The 22,932-nt window shown below is 67.9% G+C and overlaps 1 protein-coding gene and 1 long non-coding RNA gene across 12 annotated transcripts; both read left to right on the top strand.

Annotated features, from left to right (window-relative positions):
- The first annotated feature begins 8,218 nt into the window (after nucleotides 1-8,218).
- Nucleotides 8,219-8,634, top strand: LOC110480523 (uncharacterized). The gene is made up of 2 exons (XR_002467122.1): nucleotides 8,219-8,322; nucleotides 8,399-8,634. It is a non-coding gene; the product is annotated as an uncharacterized LOC110480523 (long non-coding RNA).
- A 782-nt stretch (nucleotides 8,635-9,416) lies between these two features.
- Nucleotides 9,417-22,826, top strand: PCBP2 (poly(rC) binding protein 2). 11 transcript variants are annotated; one of them, XM_077788675.1, is made up of 16 exons: nucleotides 9,417-9,488; nucleotides 11,228-11,345; nucleotides 11,674-11,697; nucleotides 11,810-11,842; nucleotides 12,069-12,185; nucleotides 13,368-13,499; nucleotides 14,041-14,169; nucleotides 14,556-14,630; nucleotides 15,953-16,039; nucleotides 16,214-16,279; nucleotides 17,129-17,170; nucleotides 18,097-18,169; nucleotides 18,603-18,641; nucleotides 19,497-19,549; nucleotides 20,059-20,228; nucleotides 22,271-22,826. In XM_077788675.1, the coding sequence occupies exons 2-16, from the start codon at nucleotides 11,277-11,279 to the stop codon at nucleotides 22,305-22,307; spliced, it is 1,146 nt and encodes a 381-aa protein (XP_077644801.1). In that variant the 5' UTR covers nucleotides 9,417-9,488; nucleotides 11,228-11,276; the 3' UTR covers nucleotides 22,308-22,826. The 11 variants fall into 11 exon arrangements, with proteins under 11 accessions (XP_077644801.1, XP_077644793.1, XP_077644802.1 ...); XM_077788667.1 differs by lacking the exon at nucleotides 22,271-22,826 and adding an exon at nucleotides 20,972-21,761; XM_077788676.1 differs by lacking the exon at nucleotides 16,214-16,279.
- The last annotated feature ends 106 nt before the right edge of the window (nucleotides 22,827-22,932 follow it).

Here is a 22,932-nt window from a genome sequence, read left to right on the forward strand (position 1 = left end):
GAGACCCCTGGGGCAGGGTGAGACCCCTGGGGCAGGGTGAGACCCCTGGGGCAGGGTGAGAGGGGTGCAGGGTGAGACCCCCGGGGCAGGGTGAGACCCCCGGGGCAGGGCGAGAGGGGTGCAGGGCGAGACCCCCGGGGCAGGGTGAGAGGGGTGCAGGGTGAGACCCCCGGGGCAGGGTGAGACCCCCGGGGCAGGGCGAGAGGGGGGCTGCGGCCTGAGCCTGCCCCGGCCGGGCTGGAGGGGCAGAAGGGCATGGGGAGGGGTTTGGTCCTGCGCCGGGTGGATTTTGGGGTAGGATGGAGGGGTTTGGTCCTGCCCCGGGTGGATTTTGGGGTAGGATGGAGGGGTTTGGTCCTGCCCCGGGGGGGTTTTGGAGGGACAGAAGGTGCTGGGGCAGGATGGAGGGGTTTGGTCCTGCCCCGGGGGGATTTTGGGGTAGGATGGAGGGGTTTGGTCCTGCCCCGGGGGGATTTTGGGGTAGGATGGAGGGGTTTGGTCCTGCCCCGGGGGGATTTTGGGGTAGGATGGAGGGGTTTGGTCCTGCCCCGGGTGGATTTTGGGGTAGGATGGAGGGGTTTGGTCCTGCCCCGGGTGGATTTTGGGGTAGGATGGAGGGGTTTGGTCCTGCCCCGGGTGGATTTTGGGGTAGGATGGAGGGGTTTGGTCCTGCCCCGGGTGGATTTTGGGGTAGGATGGAGGGGTTTGGTCCTGCCCCGGGTGGATTTTGGGGTAGGATGGAGGGGTTTGGTCCTGTCCCGGGTGGATTTTGGGGTAGGATGGAGGGGTTTGGTCCTGCGCCGGGTGGATTTTGGGGTAGGATGGAGGGGTTTGGTCCTGCCCCGGGTGGATTTTGGGGTAGGATGGAGGGGTTTGGTCCTGTCCCGGGGGGATTTTGGGGTAGGATGGAGGGGTTTGGTCCTGCGCCGGGTGGATTTTGGGGTAGGATGGAGGGGTTTGGTCCTGCCCCGGGTGGATTTTGGGGTAGGATGGAGGGGTTTGGTCCTGTCCCGGGGGGATTTTGGGGTAGGATGGAGGGGTTTGGTCCTGCGCCGGGTGGATTTTGGGGTAGGATGGAGGGGTTTGGTCCTGTCCCGGGGGGATTTTGGAGGCAAAAGGGGTCTGATCCAGGCCGGGGGCAGGGAGCGGGGGCTGGTCCGGGCCGGGGGCAGGGAGCGGGGGCTGATCCGGGCCGGGGGCCGGGCCGGGCCGGGCCGGGCCGGGGCCGTTGGGGACCTTCTCCCTCCCCAGCGGCCGCGCTCGGCCTTGGCCTTGGGCAGCGGCTGCGGCGGCGCTGGGGAGGAGCAGCTCGGGGGGAACCCCGGGTCCCGCCTGTCCCCTCCGCTCACCGCACCCCGCGGTGACCGTGCCGCTGTCCCCAGGCTGCTGGGGAGGCCGGGGGGACGCGTGTCCCTCGGCCACCTGCGCCCCCAGCCCCGCGGGACACCCCGGCAGCTCCGTGCTGCTGTGCCTGTGCCACGGCCACCTCTGCAACGGCAACGCCACCGGGACAGCGGCGGCCACCGGCACGGCCGGGGGGCTGGGGGGGCCCCGCCAGGGCCCAGGTACGGGGCCCGGGGCGTTCGGGGGGCTCGCGGCCCTGGGGACACACAGGGGACCCACGGGGGATCCGGAGACCTTCAGGGGACCCGGGGGAGGCTGGGTGGGCCTTGGACCCACGGGGGACCCGTGGGGGACCGGGGAGGGGGGTCCATGAGGGGGGCTGGGACTCGCGGGGGTCTGGGGAAGCCACAGGACCCCCCAAAGGGTCCCCCAGCACCCCCCGGCCACCCGGGGGTCGGGGGGCTCCGTGTCACCGCAGTCTCTGTCCCCAGTGCCCGGCCGGGGGGGGTCCGCGGGGACCCTGTGGCTGCTGGGTGCCAGCCCCCTCCTCATCCTCCTCATCTGCCTGGGCGTCCTCGGTAGGGACGGGGACACGGCGGGGACGGGGGGACCCCCGGGCACAGCCAGCCCCTACCCGATGTCCCCTGGGTGTCCCCAAATGCCACATCTCTGGTGTTCCCGGAGCGTGGGTCTCCCGGGTGGAGGCGGGGGGGGTCCCCAAGAGTTGTGTCACCCTGTCCCTGGGGCGGGGGGTCCCTGGTGTGCTTGTGACCCCCTGGGGTGGGGTGTCCCCGGTGTCCCGGGGATCCCGGGATGCCACATTCCCCGTGTCCCCTGCCTGGCGAGGTGGGCTGTTGGTCCCTGCTGTCCCCAGGTCCCGTGTCCCTGATTTGGGGGGGTCCCCGGGTGGGGGTGTCCCTGGTGTCCCCCATCCAGGACTGCGCTGGACAAGGGCCCGCACGGGGCAGCCGCCGCGGGGGGGGCGGAGAATCGGGGTCCCCCCGGAGCCCCCCAGCCCGGACCTGCCTGCGCTGCACTTCCTGCAGGTGCGGGACACCCGCGGGGCGAGGGACACCCGCGGGGGAGGGACACCCACGGGGGAGGGACACCCACGGGGGATCCACGTGGGAGGGCAGGGAAGGACGTGATGCTGGGAGGGGACCCCCATATGGGGACGGGACGTGGGGACACCCACGGCAGAGGGGACATCAGTCCGGGGGGGTCACAGCAGCGCGGAGGGTGCCCGGGGACCCCCAGGGGTGGCGGGATACGGGGGTCCCTGTGTCGGGGTGCCGCGGGGCCGGGGACGCGCGGTGCCAGCCGTGTCCCCGGCCCCGCGGGGCAGGTGCTGCAGTCCGGGCGCTTCTCGGCGGTGTGGCGGGGCACGCTGCGCCAGCGGCCCGTGGCCATCAAGGCGTTCGCGGCCGGGGCCGGCCGGAGGTTCGCGGCCGAGCGCGCCGTGCACGCTCTGCCGCTGATGGAGCACGAGAACGTGGCCAGGCTGCTGGACACCCGCGCGGCCGGACCCCGCGGCCGAGGGGGGCTCCTGGTCCTGCAGCTCTACCCGGCCGTGGGTCACCCGGGGGCGCGGGGGGCTGGGGGGTACCAGGAGTGGGTGTAACAGGAGTTTGGGGGGCTGGGGGGTACCAGGGCTGGGTGTAACAGGAGTTTGGGGGGCTGGGGGGTACGGGAATGGGTGTAACAGGAGTCTGGGGGGCTCGGGGGGTACCAGGGCTGGGTGTAACAGGAGTTTGGGGGGTTCGGGGGTACGGGAATGGGTGTAACAGGAGTTTGGGGGGCTCAGGGGGTACGGGAATGGGTGTAACAGGAGTTTGGGGGGCTCAGGGGGTACGGGAGTGGGTGTAACAGGAGTCTGGGGGGCTGGGGGGTACCAGGAGTGGGTGTAACAGGAGTTTGGGGGGCTGGGGGGTACCAGGAGTGGGTGTAACAGGAGTTTGGGGGGCTGGGGGGTACGGGAATGGGTGTAACAGGAGTCTGGGGGGCTCGGGGGTACCAGGAGTGGGTGTAACAGGAGTTTGGGGGGCTCGGGGATACCAGGAGTGGGTGTAACAGGAGTTTGGGGGGCTCGGGGGTACGGGAATGGATGTAACAGGAGTTTGGGGGGCTCAGGGGGTACGGGAGTAACGGGGGCTCGGGGGGCTTTGGGGTAACGGGGGTTTGGGGGTCTCGGGGCTGTGCAAGGTGTTGAGGGAGCTTGGGGGTGCGGGACAGTGGGGAGCACCGGGGTGGGGATGCCAGCCTGATGGAGGGAGATGTGTGGGAGATCCTGGGGGGTGCCCCGCGTCCCACCCGTGTCCCCCGCGTGTCCCCAGGGCTCCCTGCGCCACTTCCTGGGGCAGCACGTGGGGACGTGGGCGGGCAGCGTGCGCCTGGCGCTGTCCCTGGCCCGCGGCTTGGCCTTCCTGCACCAGGAGCTGTGGCGTGACGGTGAGCGAGGCGGCGCCGTGTCCGTGCCCCGTGTCCGTGCCCCGTGCCCGCTCCGGCTCTGCCCCGGGCTCCCGTGGCGCTGCCCGCCGTGACCCGCGGTGCCCGCAGGGCTGTACAAGCCCAGCGTGGTGCACCGGGACCTGAGCAGCCAGAACGTGCTGGTGCGGGAGGACGGCACCTGCGCCATCGGCGACTTCGGGCTGGCGCTGGCGCTGCCGCCGCGGGCCCAGGACAGCGCCGGCAGCCGCCACGCCGTGACCATCCGGAAGGTGACACGGGTGGCGTGGGGTGGCCCGGGGAGGGGACAGCCCTGGGCTGGGGATGGCACCCCAGATGTCACCGGCAGCGCGGGCTGTGGGTGCCAGCTGAGCTCACGCACCCTCGTGAGCCCGGCGCGGGGTCCCGGTGGCACTGGTGGTCCCAGTGGCCCTGGTGGCCCTGGTGGTCCCAGTGGCCCTGCTGGCCCCAGTGGTCCCAGTGTTCCCAGTGGCCCTGCTGGTCCCGGTAGCCCTGGTGGCCCTGGTGGCCCCGGTGGCCCCAGTAGCTCCGGTGGCCCCGGTGGCCCCAGTGATCCCGGTGGTCCCAGTGGCCCCGGTGGCCTCAGTGGCCCCGGTGGCCCCAGTGGCCCTGCTGGCCCCGGTGGCCCCGGTGTTCCCGGTGGCCCTGGTGGCCCTGCTGGCCCCAGTGGCCCTGGTGGCCCCGGTGGCCTCGGTGGCCCCGGTGGCCCCGGTGTTCCCAGTGGCCCTGCTGGCCCTGCTGGCCCCGGTGGCCTCAGTAGCCCCGGTGTTCCTGGTGGTCCCAGTGGCCCCAGTGGCCCTGCTGGCCCCAGTAGCCCCGGTGTTCCCGGTGGCCCTGGTGGCCCTGCTGGCCCCGGTGGCCTCAGTGGCCCCGGTGGCCCCAGTGGCCCTGCTGGCCCCGGTGGCCTCAGTGGCCCCGGTGTTCCCGGTGGCCCCGCGGCCCCAGCTCACGGCCCGGCGGGACGCAGGCGGGCACCCAGCGGTACCTGGCACCCGAGATCCTGGACGAGAGCCTGGACCTGCGGGCCTGGGGCCGGGCGCTGCGCCAGGCCGATGTCTACGCGCTGGCGCTGCTGCTCTGGGAGATCCTGTCCCGCTGCCAGGCCCTGAGCCCCGGTGAGCCCCGTGAGCCCCGCGGTGCCCCCGCTCGGCTGCGCTGCCCCGGCGCCGCTGAGCGCCCGCCGCCCGCAGGAGCCCCGGTGCCGCCGTTCCGGCTGGCGTACGAGGCCGAGCTGGGCTCCAGCCCCACCGGGGCTCAGCTCCGCCGCTTGGCCGCGGACGAGAGGCGGCGGCCGCTGATCCCCCCGGCCTGGCACCGCGCCCCGCAGGTCAGAGCCCGGGCCGGGGGCGACCCGCGGGGTCCCGGGGGGACAGGGGGCCCGAGGGGGGTCCCTGCCTGGGCGCCCGGGGGTGTTCGGGGTGCCAAGGGGGGTGTTTGGGGCACCCAGGGGTGTTCCGGGCACCCAGGGGTGTTCGGGGTGCCCAGGGGGCTGTTTGGGGCACCCAGGGGTGTTCGGGGTGTCCAGGGGGCTGTTTGGGGCACCCAGGGGTGTTTGGGGCACCCAAGGGTGTTTGGGGCACCCAGGGGTGTTCGGGGTGTCCAGGGGGCTGTTTGGGGCACCCAGGGGTGTTCCGGGCACCCAGGGGTGTTCGGGGTGTCCAGGGATGTTCGGGGTGCCCAGGGTTGGGGCACCCAGGGGTGTTCGGGATGTCTAGGGGTGTGTTTGGGGCACCCAGGGGTGTTCGGGGTGCCCAGGGGTGTGTTTGGGGCACCCAGGGGTGTTTGAGGTGCCCAGGGTTGGGGCACCCAGGGGTGTTTGGGGTGCCCAGGGCTGGGGCACCCAGGGGTGTTCGGGGTCCCCCCGGTGTCCCCGCCCGGCTGCCCAAGGATGCCGAGGGTAGCGGGGGTGCCCTGCCCGTGTTTTGGGGTGCCACCCCGCGGGTCCCCAGAGGGTTTCGGGGGTGTGGGTGGCTCAGGACACCCAAGGGGGGGGTCGGGGGGTCTCTGCCGAGCGTTTGGGGGGGTCGCTGCCCAGGGGTCCCCTCCCCGCTGCCCAGCGATGATGCTGAGGGCGCCGGGGGCTGTCCCCGTTCGGGGGGGACATCCCCGCGTGTGGGGGTCCCACAGCCCGGGGGGCGCTGCCGGAGCTGCTGGAGGATTGCTGGGACCCGGACCCCGAGGCGCGGCTCTCGGCCGAGCGGGCGCTGCAGCGGCTCCAGCGCTTGGCCGCGGGGCCCGCACCGGCCCCGGCGGACCCCGGCCCGGGGGCCGCCCCCCGCCAGGTGCGTGCGGGAAACTGAGGCACGGGGCCGGCAGGGAGACACTGGGAACCTACTGGGGACTGTGGGGAAACTGAGGCACGGGGCCGGCAGAGGGGCACCGGGAACCTACTGGGGACTGTGGGGAAACTGAGGCACGGGGCCGGCGGGGAGACACTGGGAACCTACTGGGGACTGTGGGGAAACTGAGGCACGGGGCCGGCGGGGAGACACTGGGAACCTACTGGGGACTTGCGGGGAAACTGAGGCACGGGGCCGGCAGAGGGGCACCGGGAACCTACTGGGGACTTGTGGGGAAACTGAGGCACGGGGCCGGCAGGGAGACACTGGGAACCTACTGGGGACTGTGGGGAAACTGAGGCACGGGGCCGGCAGGGAGACACTGGGAACATACTGGGGACTGTGGGGAAACTGAGGCACGGGGCCGGCAGAGGGGCACCGGGAGCCCACCGGGGACTTGTGGGGAAACTGAGGCACGGGGCCGGCGGGGAGACACTGGGAACCTACTGGGGACTGTGGGGAAACTGAGGCACGGGGCCGGCAGGGAGACACTGGGAACCTACTGGGACTGTGGGGAAACTGAGGCACGGGGCCGGCAGAGGGGCACCGGGAACCTACTGGGGACTGTGGGGAAACTGAGGCACGGGGCCGGCAGGGAGTACTGGGGACTGTGGGGAAACTGAGGCACGGGGCCGGCAGGGGAGACACTGGGAACCTACTGGGGACTGTGGGGAAACTGAGGCACGGGGCCGGCAGGGAGACACTGGGAACCTACTGGGGACTGTGGGGAAACTGAGGCACGGGGCCGGCAGGGAGACACTGGGAACCTACTGGGGACTGTGGGGAAACTGAGGCACGGGGCCGGCAGAGGGGCACCGGGAACCTACTGGGGACTGTGGGGAAACTGAGGCACGGGGCCGGCGGGGAGACACTGGGAACCTACTGGGGACTGTGGGGAAACTGAGGCACGGGGCCGGCGGGGAGACACTGGGAACATACTGGGGACTGTGGGGAAACTGAGGCACGGGGCCGGCAGGGAGACACTGGGAACCTACTGGGGACTGTGGGGAAACTGAGGCACGAGGCCGGCGGGGAGACACTGGGAACATACTGGGGACTGTGGGGAAACTGAGGCACGGGGCCGGCGGGGAGACACTGGGAACCTACTGGGGACTGTGGGGAAACTGAGGCACGGGGCCGGCAGAGGGGCACCGGGAGCCCACCGGGGACTTGCGGGGAAACTGAGGCACGGGGCCGGCAGGGAGACAGTGGGAACATACTGGGGACTGTGGGGAAACTGAGGCACGGGGCCGGCGGGGAGACACTGGGAACATACTGGGGACTGTGGGGAAACTGAGGCACGGGGCCGGCAGGGAGACAGTGGGAACATACTGGGGACTGTGGGGAAACTGAGGCACGGGGCCGGCGGGGGAGGGACCAGGACCCGGGTGGGCGGGGCCCGGCCAAGCCCCGCCCCCGCTTCCTGCCGGGAGGGGCCGCGGCCGGAGCGAAGGTGGGAGCGAAGTCCCAGGACCCCAAAATCCCCCTGTGCGCCCCAAACCCGCCCTGCACCCCAAACCCTCCGACTCCCCCAGAGCCCCCCGCCGCCCGCCTCGACCCAGGCCCGGCGGGGACCCCCCAAACCCCCTGACTCAGTTTCCTCTGGGTGCCGGCGGGGTCCCCACAGCAGCGGGGGGGGTTTGGGGGGTCCCCGCTCACCCCCCGTGCCCCCCCCAGGTCCTGGAGCCTCCCACCATGTGGAACCCTGGTGCAGGTACAGGGGGACACCCCAAACTGGGGGGGCTGCCTTGACCCCCCCCGGGGGCAGACCCCCCCTCAATTCCTCTTTTCTCCCCCCCCAGGACAGCCGCCCCCCCCCAACCCCGCGTACCCCCCGAACCCCACGTACCCCCCCCAGGTCCCACCCCCCAACCCCGTGTACCCCCCGCCCGCGGCGCCCCCCAACCCGCTGGGGGGGCCAGGGCAGCCCCCGTACCCCGCGGGGCCCCCCCCGTACCCCCCGGGGCCGCCCCTGGCCCCCTCGGGCCCCCCCTTGGGCCCCCCCCACCCCGGGGTGCTCCCCCACCCCGGGGTGCTCCCCCAGCCGGGGGTGCTCCCCCACCCCGGGGTGCTCCCCCACCCCGGGGTGCTCCCCCCGTTCCCCCCCGGGCTGGACAAGAAGGCGGCCAAGAAGATGAAGAAGAGGATGAAGAAGGCTCACAAGAGGCACAAGGTGGGGGGGCCCGGGGGGGGCACAGGGGGTCACCCCGGCCCCCTCAGGGGCTCACGGCTCTGCTGTCCCCTCCCAGCGCTCTTCGTCCTCCTCCTCCTCCTCCTCCAGCAGCTCCGACTGAGGCTCCTGGGACCCCCCAGGACCCCGCGGCATCACCTGGGACCACCGGGAGCCACCCGAGACCTCGTGGGACCCTTGTGACCACCCGGGACAGCCCCGGACCCCCCTCCTGTCCCCACGGCCCCGACGCCCTGCTCCCGGGGGGTGCCGGGGTGTCCCTGCTGTCCCCCAATAAACTCTGGGACACCCCAATGTGTGTCAGCGTCTCCCTCGCGCCGGTGGGGGCTGGGCTCGGGGGGGACACGAGCCCCAATGCTGCTGGGGAGGGGGGACTGCCCGTCTGCCCCCAGTGCCCCCCAGTGCCCCCCAGTGCCCCTTTTGCCCCCCCATCACCCCATAGCTCCCCGTACTCAATTCTACCACAGCTTTATCCACTGCCCTTTACGCCCATTGCCCCTTTTACCCCCAGTGCCCCCATTGCCCCCATTGCCCCCATTATTCCCCAGTGCCCCCAGTGCCCCCATTGCCCCCATTATTCCCCAGTGCCCCCAGTGCCCCCAGTGCCCCCATTGCCCCCATTATTCCCCATTTCCCCCATTGCCCCCATTATTCCCCATTGCCCCCATTATTCCTCAGTGCCCCCATTACTCCCAGTGCCCCCATTGCCCCCATTATTCCCCATTGCCCCCATTATTCCCCAGTGCCCCCATTACCCCCATTATTCCCCAGTGCCCCCATTATTCCCCAGTGCCCCCATTATTCCCCATTGCCCCCCATCCCCTCCCCATCGCCCCGTGCCCGCCGGTGCGGCGCGGACCTCCCGGCCGCCGGGGGGCGCTGCGCGGGGCGGCGGCCGCTCCGTCCCGCCCCGCGCGCGCGGTGCGTTTCCGGGTCGGGGCGGGTGTAAATCGGGCCGCGCCCGCCGCCCCCTCCCAGACCCGCGGCCGCCGCAGCCGGAGCAGCCGCGCCCGCGCCGCCGCCGCCGCCATCCCGCGCGCCCGCCCGCCGCGCTCCCTCCCCGCCTCCCCCCCCCTCCCTCCCGCCCTCCCTCCTCCCGCTCCGCCCGGAGCGCCCCTCGCCCAACGCCGTTACCGGCGCCGACACAGGTAGGCCCGACCACCCGCCCCCCCCACCCCCCATCGCCCCCCCCCGCCCCCCCCCCCGCCGCCCCCCGGTTCTCCCCGCGGGCCCCCCGCGCCCCCCCCGGCCGCCATCCGGGTCCGATCCCCCCCCCGGGCCGGGCCCCCCCCGCCGGCCGCGCCCTCACGGCGCCCGCGGCCTGCGCGGCCCGCGCGGCCTGTGCGGCCCGCGCCGCCGGCCGGGCCCGCAACGGCCCCGGGGCCCGCGCGCCGCCGCCCCGGCCCCCCCGCCGGCCCCGGGCCGGGGGGGCCCGGCCGGGCCCCGCCTGCGTCACCCGGCGCCGCCGCCCCCCGCCCGGCTCGGCCCGGCGGCGGGGGGGCCCGAGGGGCGGGGGGACTTTTTTTTTTTTTTTTCTTTCTTTCCGCTCCGTCTTTTTGGAGTTGGATTTTTTGATTTTTTTTCCTTCCCTTTCAGTTTTTTTGGCTGTATTTTGGGAGTTTTTCGCGCCCGGGCCCGGTCTTTCCGCCATCCCGCGCTGTTGTTTTCCCCCGCCGGAGCGGGAAGGCGGCGCTCGGCCGGGCCCGCGCGGTGCGCCGCCGCCCCGCCGGCCCCGGGATCGGCCCCGGGATCGGGATCGGCCCCGGGATCGGCCCCGCGGGGCTGCCCGCGGCGGGGCGGCGATCCCCGCTCCCGAGTGCGCTCCGAGCCGCCGGCCGGAGCCCGGGCCCGGGATCCCCTCACCCGCTCCCGGCCCGGGACCCCGGCCCGGTTCTGCCCCGCGCAGGGCCGGGCTGGCTCCGGGGCCGCGTCCCCGGTTCGGGCCGGAGCTCCGGGCGCGGCGCCATCGGGGAAGTTTCCCTGCGGAAAGGCCTCGCCGGGAGCCCGGCCCGGGCCCCTTTTGTCCCCGGCCGGGCCCGGGCCGCCCTCGCCCCGCTGCCGGGGCCGGATCCCGGGCCGGGCTCACGGAGCCGCGGCCAAACCCTCCGGTGCCAGCGAGGCAGCGCGGCCCCGGGCCGGGCTGGGCCGCGGGTAAACTTTGATGGGGCAGAAGCGGAGGCCGAAATGGGAGATTATTTACCGGATTGCCGTGAAACGCTCGGCTGGGGCCGGCCGGGCTGTTTTGCAAGCGCTGCCGACTCAGGTGGTTTGAAACCTGATCGTGCGCTCATGTGCCCTTATCTGGGTCCGAGGGAATCGCCTCGGAACCTGCTCCGAGGGGCCCCGCGCGGGCTCGGGGGCAGCCGGTGGACTTTCTTTTCTCCGTAATCCCGGCTGCCCAGCGGGCCAAACCCCCGGGACCGGGGTGCCCGCTCCCATCGGGCAGCTGCGGGAAGGCATGGGCTGGGAAAAGCGTGGGGCTCGGAGGGAGCGGCAGCTTCCCCGGACCCGGAGGGACCACGATTAGCCCTCAGTGCCCCCTCGGCGTCCCTGGTCGTGTCCAGGAACCGTTTGAGTCCCCAGTGCTGCCGGGGGTCACCCTCAAGTATTCAGGTGTCCCTCAGAGAAGCCCCTGCACAGAACAGGGCTGGCAGGAGGCAGGGGCTGAGCAGGACCCTCATGACCCCAAGAGTTGCTGGGTCCAGTTGGGATCGGGCCAGTTCAGCTCTGGAAATTCGTAGGAGGAGGAGCTAAAGCACCACGGACCGTCCCAGCACTTGAGGGGGCGATTTGAGGGGAGAAGCAGCCCAGGGAGGCTGGAATCCTGCCTGGACAGGCTTGGGGGGATTGGCAGAGCCCCTCTCTCATCCAGCCCCTCTCCCCCCAGCCGAGGCCCGAGCATTGCCACAGCCTGAGCCGACCCCGCGCTGCCCACCATGGACACCGGAGTCATCGAAGGGGGTCTCAATGTCACACTCACCATCCGGCTACTCATGCACGGAAAGGTTCGTGTCCCCTCTGCGGGGAGCCCGGGCCTGGCACGGGTGGGCTGGGTGCGTCCGTGGGATCTCCTGGAGCTGCTGCGGGGCCAGGAATGTGCTGTGGGCGCCCGGGCAGATCCCGGGGTGCAGCCAGCGAAGGAAATAACTATTGGGGTTGACAGATCGACCGGGTGGGAGCGAGATCAACACAACTGGGATAAACCCCAGTCATCTGAGGGGCAGATCTCAAGTGCTCAGGAGCTTGTTTTGACTGTGAAAAGAGCCGAGTTTAGGCTTGGGGCTCCAGGAGTTTTTAAAACGCTGACTAATGGTGCTTTTGTTTCCATCCCAGGAGGTGGGAAGCATCATTGGGAAGGTAAGTGAGGAACAAACTCTCCCAGCCCTCCCTTTCCCCTTCTCCCCGTCCCCCTCCCTCCGTGGCTCCCCGGCGCCGCGCTGACGCTGTCTCCCTTCTCTGTCCCTCACAGAAAGGCGAGTCGGTGAAGAAGATGCGAGAGGAGGTGAGTGGCGGGCTGCGGGCGCGATGGCGGCCCGGCCGCGCTCCGCAGGCAGCGCGGCGGCGCGCGGAATGCCGGGAGGTGTGGGCAGGCGCGGCAGGAAGCCGAGGAGGAGAAGATGGCTGCCCGAGCCGAGGGAGGGGAGGAGGAGGAGGAGGAGGGAGGGCTCTGCCCAGCGGGCGATCCGGAGCAATCCCGGAGCACTGAGGTGGCGTTTGCCTCCCCGCAGAGCGGAGCTCGCATCAACATCTCGGAAGGGAACTGCCCCGAGCGGATCATCACCCTCGCGGGACCCACCAACGCCATCTTCAAAGCTTTTGCGATGATCATTGACAAACTGGAAGAGGTGTGTCCTGCAGTCACCGCCCCGTTCTGCCCCGCTCTCCGGAAGGGCTGACCCCAGCCGAGCCCCCGGGGGCCCGGCGCCGCTGTTCCGCACGGGCAGCTTCCCTGCCTGGCCCCGATCTTTGTCCGGCGCTGCGCTGGGGCAAGGTCCAGGCAGTGCTGCAGCCAGAGCCCCGCAGGGACTTCTGCCCACAGCTTTGGAATCCCCCTGGCTCTGCTCGTGCTAGTGCCACTTCTTCCCCCAGCCCACCCCAGGGCTCAGTTCTGTCCCCAGCCCTGCCAAGGAGGAGCTGGGGCTGCAGCTCTGTGGGGCTGAAGGAGCTGCATCGTGTCCCTGGTCCTGTCAAATCAGTGACTTCCAGGGGGGATTTTGCTGCTAGATAACATGAGCCTTGCAGGTGTTAGAGCCTGCTCAGGGCTGCGATGTCGAGATTTCCACATTGGAGGGATCAGGAGTTGGGAGTGCTCCTCACTTGGTGTGGGGCAGAGCTCTGTGGCCCTCGCCTTGCCTGTGGGGGTACAAATTCCATTGCCCTTTAGATTTGGGACGCTACCCAGGGAGAAACAAGCCTGAGCTGGCAGCCCTGTCCCCAAACCCCCCTGCTCTCACTGCAGCGTTAAAGGCTGCAGGGTTTGGAGCTGTTTGTGCTGAATGCGGGGAGCCAGAGTCCTCCACGGGCTGCACGGCTCTGCAGCGCTCTGGGCACCGGCCTTGGAGCTGAAGCTTTGCTTTTAGTAGGTCAGTTGAGCCCTGGCCTTGTGCCTCCCCTCCCCCTGCCAGCACATGACCGCTGTAATCGGCGCCGGGATTGTTTTTCCCGGAGCCGCTGCCTTGATCCCTGGTGCGGCGGGAGGCTGCGTGCTGACCCTGGAGCCGCGGAGTCCCCGAGCCCCCCCGGTCCCTTGTCCCCCTCCAGCACCGGTTCCTGCTTGGCTGAGGTGGGACCCAGCCTGGGCCAGTGCCTAAACCCATTTCCACTGAGGCAGCAGAGTTTGGCTGCTGCTTCCCCAAAATACATCCGTGTTTTTTTCTGGGCTGCGGAGGAAGTCCTGGGAAAGCCCCGAGGTCACCTTGGCCTCGGCCACTGGTGCCAGCGTCACCTCCCTGTCCCTGTGCCGGGCACGTCCCCAGCGCGTGCCGTTCCAGCCGGGCTGAGCCCTCAACACCTCCTCTTCCTCGCAGGACATCAGCAGCTCCATGACCAACAGCACAGCTGCCAGCCGGCCCCCGGTCACCCTCCGGCTTGTGGTCCCCGCCAGCCAGTGCGGGTCCCTGATTGGCAAAGGAGGCTGCAAGATCAAGGAGATCCGAGAGGTGCGTGTGGCCAGCCCGGGGAGGGCCCAGGTGCCCCCAAGGGTGAATCCCTGCGCTGTCCCTGCCCAAGGGATGTGGCATCACGGGGGTTTTTGGTGCTCCCTGTATTTTAGTGCTTGGCAAACTCAGAGAGACTTCTCTGCCTGGTACTGTTCTCACAGCCTGGCTTCCTGCTGCCCCCTTCCCATGGCTCCTGACTGCCCTCTCCCCAGGCTTTTCCCAGATTTTGGAGAGGGAGCTGGGCTCCAGGCCAGCGCTGCCCTTGGCCGTGCCATTTAGCACTGGGTGCTGCTGGGTTAACTCTGCTGCCGTGGAGACTGGCTTGGCTTGGGTTACAGGGACAGGCTGGGGCCAGGTCCCCTCTGCTGCCTCAGGCTCCTGGTGACCGAATTGTATCCAGCTGGGATTAAAGGACTTTATTTTGGGGGAAAGGAGGAGCTGGGGGGCAGTTTTGGCTATGTATAACCATGCACGGGGTTGGCCGCTGAGGTCTCAGCCCTGCCCGGGGTCTGACAGGCTATTTTTACCCCTGACTTGGCAGAGCACGGGGGCACAGGTCCAGGTGGCAGGAGACATGCTGCCCAACTCGACTGAGCGAGCCATCACCATCGCTGGGATCCCACAGTCCATCATCGAGTGCGTCAAACAGATCTGCGTCGTCATGCTTGAGGTAGGGCCCCTCCTCGGGCCTGCCCAGGGGGGCTGGTGCTGCGGGCACCCCGCTGCCCTCGGAGGGGTGGAGGTGCTGAGGGGGAGAAGAAAACAGCTGCTGGGGGATAAAGGGATAGCTGGGGATTACAGCCTCATCCAGGTGAGGCTCGGAGCTGCTTAAAACGGGGTCGAGCAGGGCCTCGAGGAGCTCGTGGCATCACCCACGGCCCTGCTGTGCTCCTGGCTGTCCTCCGTCGGCCCCGAGCCCAGGGTGGGAAGGAGTCACGGTGCCCTGGGTGGCCGGAGGGCCAGCTGGCAGTGCAGGGCAGAGCCCTGGGGCGCGGGGAGCGGGCTGTCGGTGCCGGGCGCTCGGTGCCTGACCTGTCCTCTCTGCCTGTCGCGCAGTCTCCCCCGAAGGGTGTCACCATCCCGTACCGGCCCAAGCCATCCAGCTCTCCCGTCATCTTTGCAGGCGGCCAGGTAAGGCCTCTCCTCTGCTCCTGGGGTGCGGGGTGGGGCGGGGGGGTCGGTCCGAGCAGCCAGCGCGCCCCGCGCGCCCGTCACCCACGCCGTGCCCTCGGCCCCAGGCGGCTGGGCTGGGCCTCGGCCCCCTGCCCTGCTGAGGGAGGGCAGCAGGGAAAAGGGCCGGTTTGGGAGGAGAGGGTGCTGGAAAACGCTCCTGGAATTACCCGGCCAAAAAAAAAAAAAACCTTTTGCCTGCCAGTGTGGTGGTGGCAGTGGGGGTTTGAGTGGGGCCGAGCTGCCTAAGCCAGGCTCTGCCCCTCTGCCTCGGGCTGGCTCCAAGGACTCGCTGTGACCTCCTGTGGGTGGCTGGCCCGGAGGCTGGGGGTTCTCTGCTCTCTGCCACTGGTTTTCGGGGTACAACGGCTCAGCCTGTGCCGTGGGTAGGGTTGGGGTGCGCAAAGGCTTCGTCTCTCAGGAGGGCAGGGTGTCAGATAGGAGTAGTGTCAGGTGGCTGGGCTTTAGTCCCTCCTGCGCTGAGCTGGGGGGTGCCCGAGCCCTGCGCCCCTTACAGGGGACAGGAGTCCCTTGGGTCCTGTCCGCTGTAACACCCCGGGCTGGCGGGGCCCAGGTGCGCTCAGCTGCTCCCACCCCGCGCCCCGGGGCTGCCCCAGCGCTCGGAGAAACCACGGCGACAGCCGCTGCCTTCCTGCTGCCAGGGACCCCTCGGGTGGGCAGGGCCTGGCTCTCTCAGTGCCACCTCCGTAGGCAGGGAAGGGCTCAGGGAAGGGCTGTAGCTGCCGCCGGCCTCCCCGAGAGCCGGGCCTGACTCTGCTCTCCTCCCTCCCAGCCCCGCCACGCTTGTTCTGGGCACGGACCTGCCGCCGTCCCCTTCCTCCCCACCCCTGCCCCTCTCCTTGCCTCTTCCTCCCCACCTGAACCCGGTCAGCCCTCCCGCCTCCCCGACAGCTTCTCCCGCCGCTCTGCACGCCGGGGCCAGCGGCGGGGCCGCGGCGAGCGGACCCCCGGGGCGGGAGCCGGCCGCCTTCCCCGTTAGAGCAGTGAGGAGCAGGCTTCCCACAGCCACGCATCTCTTCCCTCCCCTTGCCCCTCTTCTCCCCCTTCCTTCTTTCCGCCCCCGTCCCCGGCCCAGGCCCGCAGCAGCCCCCGGGCCCCGCTCCCGGTGGGCCTTGCGCTCTCTGTCTTCGCAGCTCAGAGTCGTGCGTAGAGCAGGGCGAGCCCTCGATCAGCACTGAGCTAATGTGGATGTTGAGTTTGGTGTTAGCGAAAGGTTTCGGATTGACAGCCCTGGAGACTGAAGTCCTCTAATTTATCCACAGGACAGGTACAGCAGCGGCAGTGCGAGCTACCCCCACACCGCCCCATCCATGTGCCTCAACTCTGACTTGGAGGGACCACCTCAGGAGGTGAGAGGGGAGTTCAGTCTCCACGGCCCGTTCAATCCTTGGCCTCTCTGAGACTGCCAACAAGGGTGGCATCCCTGTCCCCGTCCCCCAAAACCGACAACGGTGGCTTTTTGTGCTGTGGACTCCTGTCCACTGGGAACTGGACTCTGAGCCCACCAACCTCTCCTCACGCAGGCCACCCGGCAGCCACTGCATGGCAACGAACTTGGGCCAATTCCAGCCTGGGCTGCAGTTCTTCCGGTGACCTGGAAGTGAGGCTGTGTACCCCCCTCTCCCCCTCCTCTCCCACCCGCCCCCACCTGCCCGGCCCCCCCAGACCTCCCCAAACCTTAGCCAGCCAGGCCCCAGCCAGTGCCTCGCCCTTTCTGGGTAGCTTCAGGAGGAATCTGAAGTCTGTGGCTGTCCCCTGTAACCGGGGGGACACGGAGTTGTGGCAGGTCAGGCCCTCGCCTCGTTCCCCTCCGAGCACTGGGCCGTGTGAGCAGTGGTAGCCAGCGCCAGCACTGACCTCTAGCTTGCCCGGCGACGTTGTCCTAGGCGTGTGGAGTGACGAGAGGACTCGGAACGGGGCAAACCTTTTTTTTGGGGTGGGAGGGGAGGCGGGGGAGCTGCCGGGCCGGGGCAGAGAGGGGCCAGGAGCAGCAGCAGGGCCGGCGGGGGCGTTGGATCCTCCCTGCCTGCGCGGGGGCGCAGGGATAGCAGCATTGTCGGACTCACCACACCATAACATCTTCATCAAGATCCCAGCCGTTCTCTTGTTGGTTTTGGTTTTTTTTTTCTTTTTTTCCTTTTTTCTTTTTTTTTTTTTTTTTCTCCTTATTTTTTTGTCTGCCACCTTTTTTTTGGGGGGGGACGGCACCGATTCTGCCCACCCCCTCCCGGTACCCGCCACGTCAGGCCAATTCGAGTAACCGCCAGCCTAGAAACTGCTTGTGACAGCATTTATCCGTCCCCGCCTCTCCTGCCCCACTTCCCTCGCCCCGGAGAACTCTCCACCTTGGCTCTCTGACTTCCTGGCTAGTTGAAATCTGTCTGTCCCTGGGTGGCTGTCCGATGGTTGTTAATAGGACTGTTTTCCTCCTTTTGTAGGCCTATACCATTCAAGGACAGTATGCCATTCCACAGCCAGATGTAAGTTTTTATTTACAACTTCTTGTCTTGAAAATCCACCCTTTTCCTCCCCCACCTTCCAAAAATTTTCTCCGTGCTTTCTCCACTCGAGCTGGCTCAGCTTGGGGGCTGAATGCTCGATCTGATCTGAGCTCCCCAGATCCTCCCCCCCAAAAAACACCCCCCCCCACCCCCCAGCTGGCCCTGCTGCAGCCAGCTTCAGCTGGCCTCAGATCTCTCCTTGGATCCTCCCCCACCTCCTCTCTGACACTTCCCTCCTCCTTATTATATTTTTTTTCCAAACCCACCTCTCCCTGGCTTGGCATTTCACACCAGCTCTGGCTTTTCCTTTGCCCCCCGCCCCCCCCTCAATTTGGCACGAGAACGGCCCCCCCAGCCGGCACTCGGTGGCTCTCCCGGGGCAGGGGACAGCTGGCCCGGCGATGGGCGCAGGTGGCAGGCGGGGAGGGGGGCTGGACCCGGCCCAGCCCGGCCGGGAGCGGAGGGCCCATCCCGGCGGCGGCCGGACACCTCCATCCTCTGGCACCCATCCTCATCCCGTAGGGGCTGCTCTCTGCTCCTGGCACCTGTAGGGCAGCGAGGGGGGTCTGGTGGGCCGGGGGCTCCCCCGAGGGAGCCGGGCCGGCGCGGCAGAGCCGAGCGGCTCCGTGCCCGCTCCCCGCCGCGCCGCGGGCACCTGCTCCCTCCTCCCGCCCCTCTCTGCTTCTGTTGCTGCGCTCCTCCAGCCCTTGCTGCACCGAGGGGGGGTGGGCACGGCCCCCAGCCCGCCCGGCGGGGCCGGGGCAGCGCGGAGGGGCCGGGGCGGGCGGCGGGGCCGCGTCCGTGCGGGTGCGCGCGGCGAGTGCTGGCCCCCGGCCTCGGGAAATGGCTAACGCCAGCCTCTCTCTCTCTCTCTCTCTCCCTCTCTTCCCTTCTCCCTCCTCTAGCTGACCAAGCTGCACCAGTTGGCAATGCAACAGTCACACTTTCCAATGTCTCATGGCAACACTGGATTCAGTGGTACGGAAACTCCTTCTCTCCGTGTGCGTTCGTGCCCGGCCGGTGGCTCCCGCGTGGGGGCCGTGCTCGCCCACGCCCGGCCCCGCGCACCCAGCCAGGGGCTGCTGCTCGTGTGGCGTGCCTGGGGCCGCAGGGACAGGGCCTGCACCCACCCACCCACCCACCCACCCACGCTGCTCCCCCCTCGTGCCCGCCGTCCTCGCAGCTCTGCCAGCGCTCTGGGAGGCCCCGGCCCGCAGCACCCGCTCTCTGCCCTCCGGCTGCTCCAGGCCTAAAGCAGGCGACTGCTGACTTGTACCAAATTCGCTGTAGATTTGCTAAGATGGCTGAGATAAAACCAAGCCATCTAAAAAAGAAAAAAAAAAATCAAAATTACCCGTTTGGGGCTCTAAACTTGAGACAGCCAAACTCATTGTGACTTGTATCTTAACAGGCGTTGACTCCAGCTCTCCCGAGGTGAAAGGCTATTGGGGTAATGATCCAAACACACGATCTGTAGTTGCTCTCTTGTGTATTGATGCTGCCGGGGTCTCATTCTGCCTGATAGATGCTGCCTGGATGGGGGGAACGGGGGTTGAGGGGAGCCCAGAGGGGCTGGAGGTGCAGCCTGGCTCGGCTGCCTGGGCCCTGGAGCACAGCTGGATAGTGGAGAGCAGCAGGGCTGGGTGGAGGCTCGGCTGTGCCAGCGAGCTGTGGGCCCCGAGCTTTAACCCCTCACCCCAAAAAACACACGGAGGGGAGCAGCCCCCGGCCGAGGAGGGGCTGGAGCTGCCCCGGGAGTCGGGGACAGCACCGAGTGTCACCTGTGTCACCTGCTGTGTCCCCCTGCCACAGCCCCGCTGCGAGGGCTGGAGGCCACCGCTGCTCCCTCTCGCAGGGAGCGAGCAGGGGAAGGGGAGAAAAGTGGAGAAGTGTTCAAAACGCCCCAGGCACACGAGCTCAGCCCCGTGTGGGGTGTGAGCAGCCTCCCAGCACCTGCCTAGCACGCAGGGATGGCAGGGAGGAGGGGAAGGCTGGCCTTTGAAAGCGAGATTGGAGCCGAGTGCCCGGCTGGAGCCCCTCAGTGCCAGCCCCTGCTCCGGGATTGTCCCGCCTTGATGGAGAATCCCCACGGGGAGGGGACGCAGAGGGGAGAGCCCCGGGGCTGAGAGGGGGAGCAGGGAGGCAGGGCTGGGGAGCAGCGGGCTCTGGCGTAACCTCCCTGCCTGCTGTGCCCTCCCCTGTGCTCGGAGCCCTCGCAGGCAGCCTGAGCCTGGCAGCACTTGGGCTGCTGCACCCCCCGGCTGCCCCCGCCCTCACCTGGGCCCCTCTCTCTGTCTCCGAGCAGGTTTGGATGCTTCTGCCCAAACCACCTCCCATGAACTCACCATTCCAAACGATGTGAGTATCCCGGGGGTCTGGGGCTGGGGGGTGGCTGCCCCTCTCACGGGGGCTGGGGGTGCCTGGCCTTGCCTTTGAGGCTGTGCTGGGCTCGTGGCTGCATCCCAAACGGCCTCTTCAGGCCACTCTGGCTGCCAGCACGTCCCTTGTCCCCATTCCAGTGATCTTCAAGGCAGAAAAGCCCTTTTTCAATCCCTGAACCCCCCCTTTCCAACGAAAACCCCACTCCCAGGAATCCCATGGTTTTGTGGAACTGTGGAGGCTGGAGGAGGCCTTCAAGGCCACCAAGTGCAGCTGTCCCCAGCCCTGAGCTGTGTCCCCAAGGGCCTCATCCTCCCCATTTATTTCAGACACCTCCAAGGCCGGTGGGCAGCCTGTGGGGCTGGGCCAGCCCTCTCCCTGCAGGAATTCCCCGTGTCCCCAAGGAGGTGGCAGGGCGGGCTGAGGCCGAGTTAACCCCGAGTTAACCCCGAGTTAACCCCGAGTTAACCCCTTCTCTCCCTTCCCAGCTGATTGGCTGCATCATCGGGCGTCAGGGCGCCAAGATCAACGAGATCCGCCAGATGTCCGGGGCTCAGATCAAGATTGCCAACCCCGTGGAAGGCTCTACTGACAGGCAGGTGACCATAACTGGATCTGCAGCGAGCATCAGCCTGGCCCAGTATCTAATCAATGTCAGGTGAGTGCCCTGGCCTGGCGCGCCCTCCCTCCCGCGCCCCGCATGAGGGAAGGGCTGTCCCCTGTCCCCTGTCCCGTCCCCTCCCGTGCCTGCTGTCCCTGTCCCCGCTGCCACCCCTGCAGGGCGAGGCTGGGGCTGGGGGGAGCTGCCCCTCGGCTGTGCCGCCCTGAGGGGTGGCAGGAGGGGCTGCCCAGCCCCGTCCTGGTGGGACCCCGTCCCGGCGAGCTGCCGGTGCTGCCGCAGCACCTGGCTGTGCTCGGGGGCCGTGGGGAGCCTGGCACGGCCAGGGCTGCCCCGTCGGTGTCCCCGTCGGTGTCCCCTGATCCCTGCCTGGAGCTGGCAGTCCCCTCTCCTGGCTGAGAGGGGCTGGGGGGTCCCCGGGCTGTCCCTGCTGCCGCGGAGCAGCGGCTGCTGCTGGTTCTCTCTGGATTTTGGCTCCTTCCCGGCGCACGGGGAACCCTTGGGGCCAGGCCGGGCTCCTCTGGGGGGTGTGGGGGTCCCGTGTGCAGCTGGGCCAGGCCTGGCAGCACCATCCCTTCCCTCCCTCAGTCCCTCCCTCCTTCCCTCCCTCCTTCCCTCCCCCAGCTCGGCTCCTGCGCCGTTTTCGCTGTTTGTCCTGTGCTTTTTTTTCGCATTTTGTGCTGTTCCTTCCCTCCCACCCACACCCGTGTATTTTTTTTTCTTTTTTTTTTCTTTTTTTTTTTTTTTTTTTGTTGTTGTTTTCCTTTTCTCCTCTGTTACAGTTTAGAAAGCGCTAAACCCTCCTCCCAGGCAGCCTCCGTCACGATCCCTGACCACCTCAGCATCAACCTCTCTCAACCCTCCACCCCTTCTTCTTCTTCCTCCTCCACCACCACCCCCTCGCTCGCCACCGCGGGGGCCTCCGACGCACCCTCCAGCCTCCCCAACCCTCTTCCGACCGCCCCTTGTGTCTCCAGTCTGCTTGGCATGAAACCTGTCCCTCTCCTGGCGCTAAATGTCGTGTCTGCGGCCAAAGGCGCCGCGGCGCCCGCCGTGCCCTGTGTCACTAACAAACTCAAAGCGGAGAAGCAAAGGTTTTCCCCGTACTGAGGCTGCTCCAGGGGTGGCAGCACCAGGACCCCGGAGAGGAGACTTGGAACAGCAGATTTTTTGGGTTTTTTTTTTCCTCTTTTTTTATCATTTTTGGTAACTTTTCCTCCGTACCGCGCTCGCGCTGCCGCTGCAGCAGCAGAGCTTTTCTTGCCGGCCGAGAGACTGTGTCCCTTTGTCCTGTGAGCGGTCACAACTCCCTCTCTGCCTGCCTGTAGTTGTTGCTCGTTAGGTTTTTGGTTTTTTTAATTTTTATTTTTCCATTTCTCCTCCTTTTCCCATTTTTTTTGAGTAGTTTGGGTGCAGCTGTGGGGTTTGGGGTGGGATTAGGGGGGTGGAGGGAGGGAGGGGACTCTGTGATTTTTTTCTGGGGGAGGGGGAACTGCATCCCCGGTGCCCTGGGGGGCCTCACCTGTCCTCTCTTAACTGTCTGTACCTGTAATAAAGTTGCCACGGTGAGAATCTGCTCTGGTAGATCTGTGCCGCAGCGGGGCCCGGCCCGGGGGTCCCCTCTGCCTGGGGGGGTCTCCTCACCCCCAAACCGCAGCGTGGCCGGGGGGTGGGCTGCCCCGGGGGTCCCTGCTGGCCCAGGGCCCCTGTGCAGTGTCTGTGTGTCCCCGGGGGTCCCTGCTGGAGGTGCCCCCCTCCCCTGCGCTCCCTCCTCCGCTGCCTCCTCCCCCCCGCCTGGGGGTCCCGTGGATCTCCCCCTCCCCAAACCCTCGGAGCAGAGCCCGCCACGCTCAGCCCAGACCCCCGGGACCCCCCCAGGACCCCCCCAGGACCCTCCCAGCGCTGTTCCAGGTGGGGAAGGGCACCTCCCTTCCCTGGCTGCTTGTGCAAACCCCCCACGCCCTGCTGAGGGGGGGTCCCCGTCCTGCCCGCCCCGAGGGGCTCCCCTGCCCCCGCCCAGGGCGTCCCTCCCGCCCCTCTCGGTGCTGGGGGGTCTCTCTGACGCCCTTTTCTCGTTGCAGGCTCTCCTCGGAGACCGGGGGCATGGGCAGCAGTTAGGGGGGCCCCGGACCCCCCCGCCTCGCCATCCATCTGCGGCCCCTTAGCACCGACCCAGGTTTTAAACTAGTTTGTACATTTTCGGTTCCTCCAGCCTCGCGCCACTCACCAGGTTGTTTTGATTTTTTTTTTTTTTTTTGTTTTTCGTTTTTGTTCTGTTTTTCGGGGTTATATTTTTTTTTTCTCCTCTCAAATTAAAAGCATTTTAATTCCTCTGTTCAGCTCTTAAAATTGCTGAACCCCAAATCTTAGTTTTATAAAGCTTCTCTCTCTCCTCTCCCCACCCCCCCCAGCACCTTCTCCCCTCCTCTCCCAGTTTTTTCGGCTCATGAAGTTCTGTTTTTGTCATGAAATGTAAGAGTGGAAGAAAAACGAAAAAAAGCAAAAAAAAAACTAAAAAAAAACCATTTCAGTTTAGTTCTGTAACGTCAGGAAATTTTTCAAAAAAAAAACTGAATAAAAAGATGGACTGGAGCTTTTCCTTGTGAATAGAACCTGCAGGATATTTTGGTTAATGGATCTGCCTGTCTCAGTCTTTATTTGAAACCCCCCTGGCTCTTCCCAGTGCTCCCAGTATGGTCCAGTTTGGTTCTGGAGAGGAACAAACCACCGCAGCTGGTGTTTG

The sequence above is a fragment of the Lonchura striata genome, chromosome 27 (assembly GCF_046129695.1).
Source record: "Lonchura striata isolate bLonStr1 chromosome 27, bLonStr1.mat, whole genome shotgun sequence".
Classification (NCBI taxonomy): domain Eukaryota; kingdom Metazoa; phylum Chordata; class Aves; order Passeriformes; family Estrildidae; genus Lonchura; species Lonchura striata.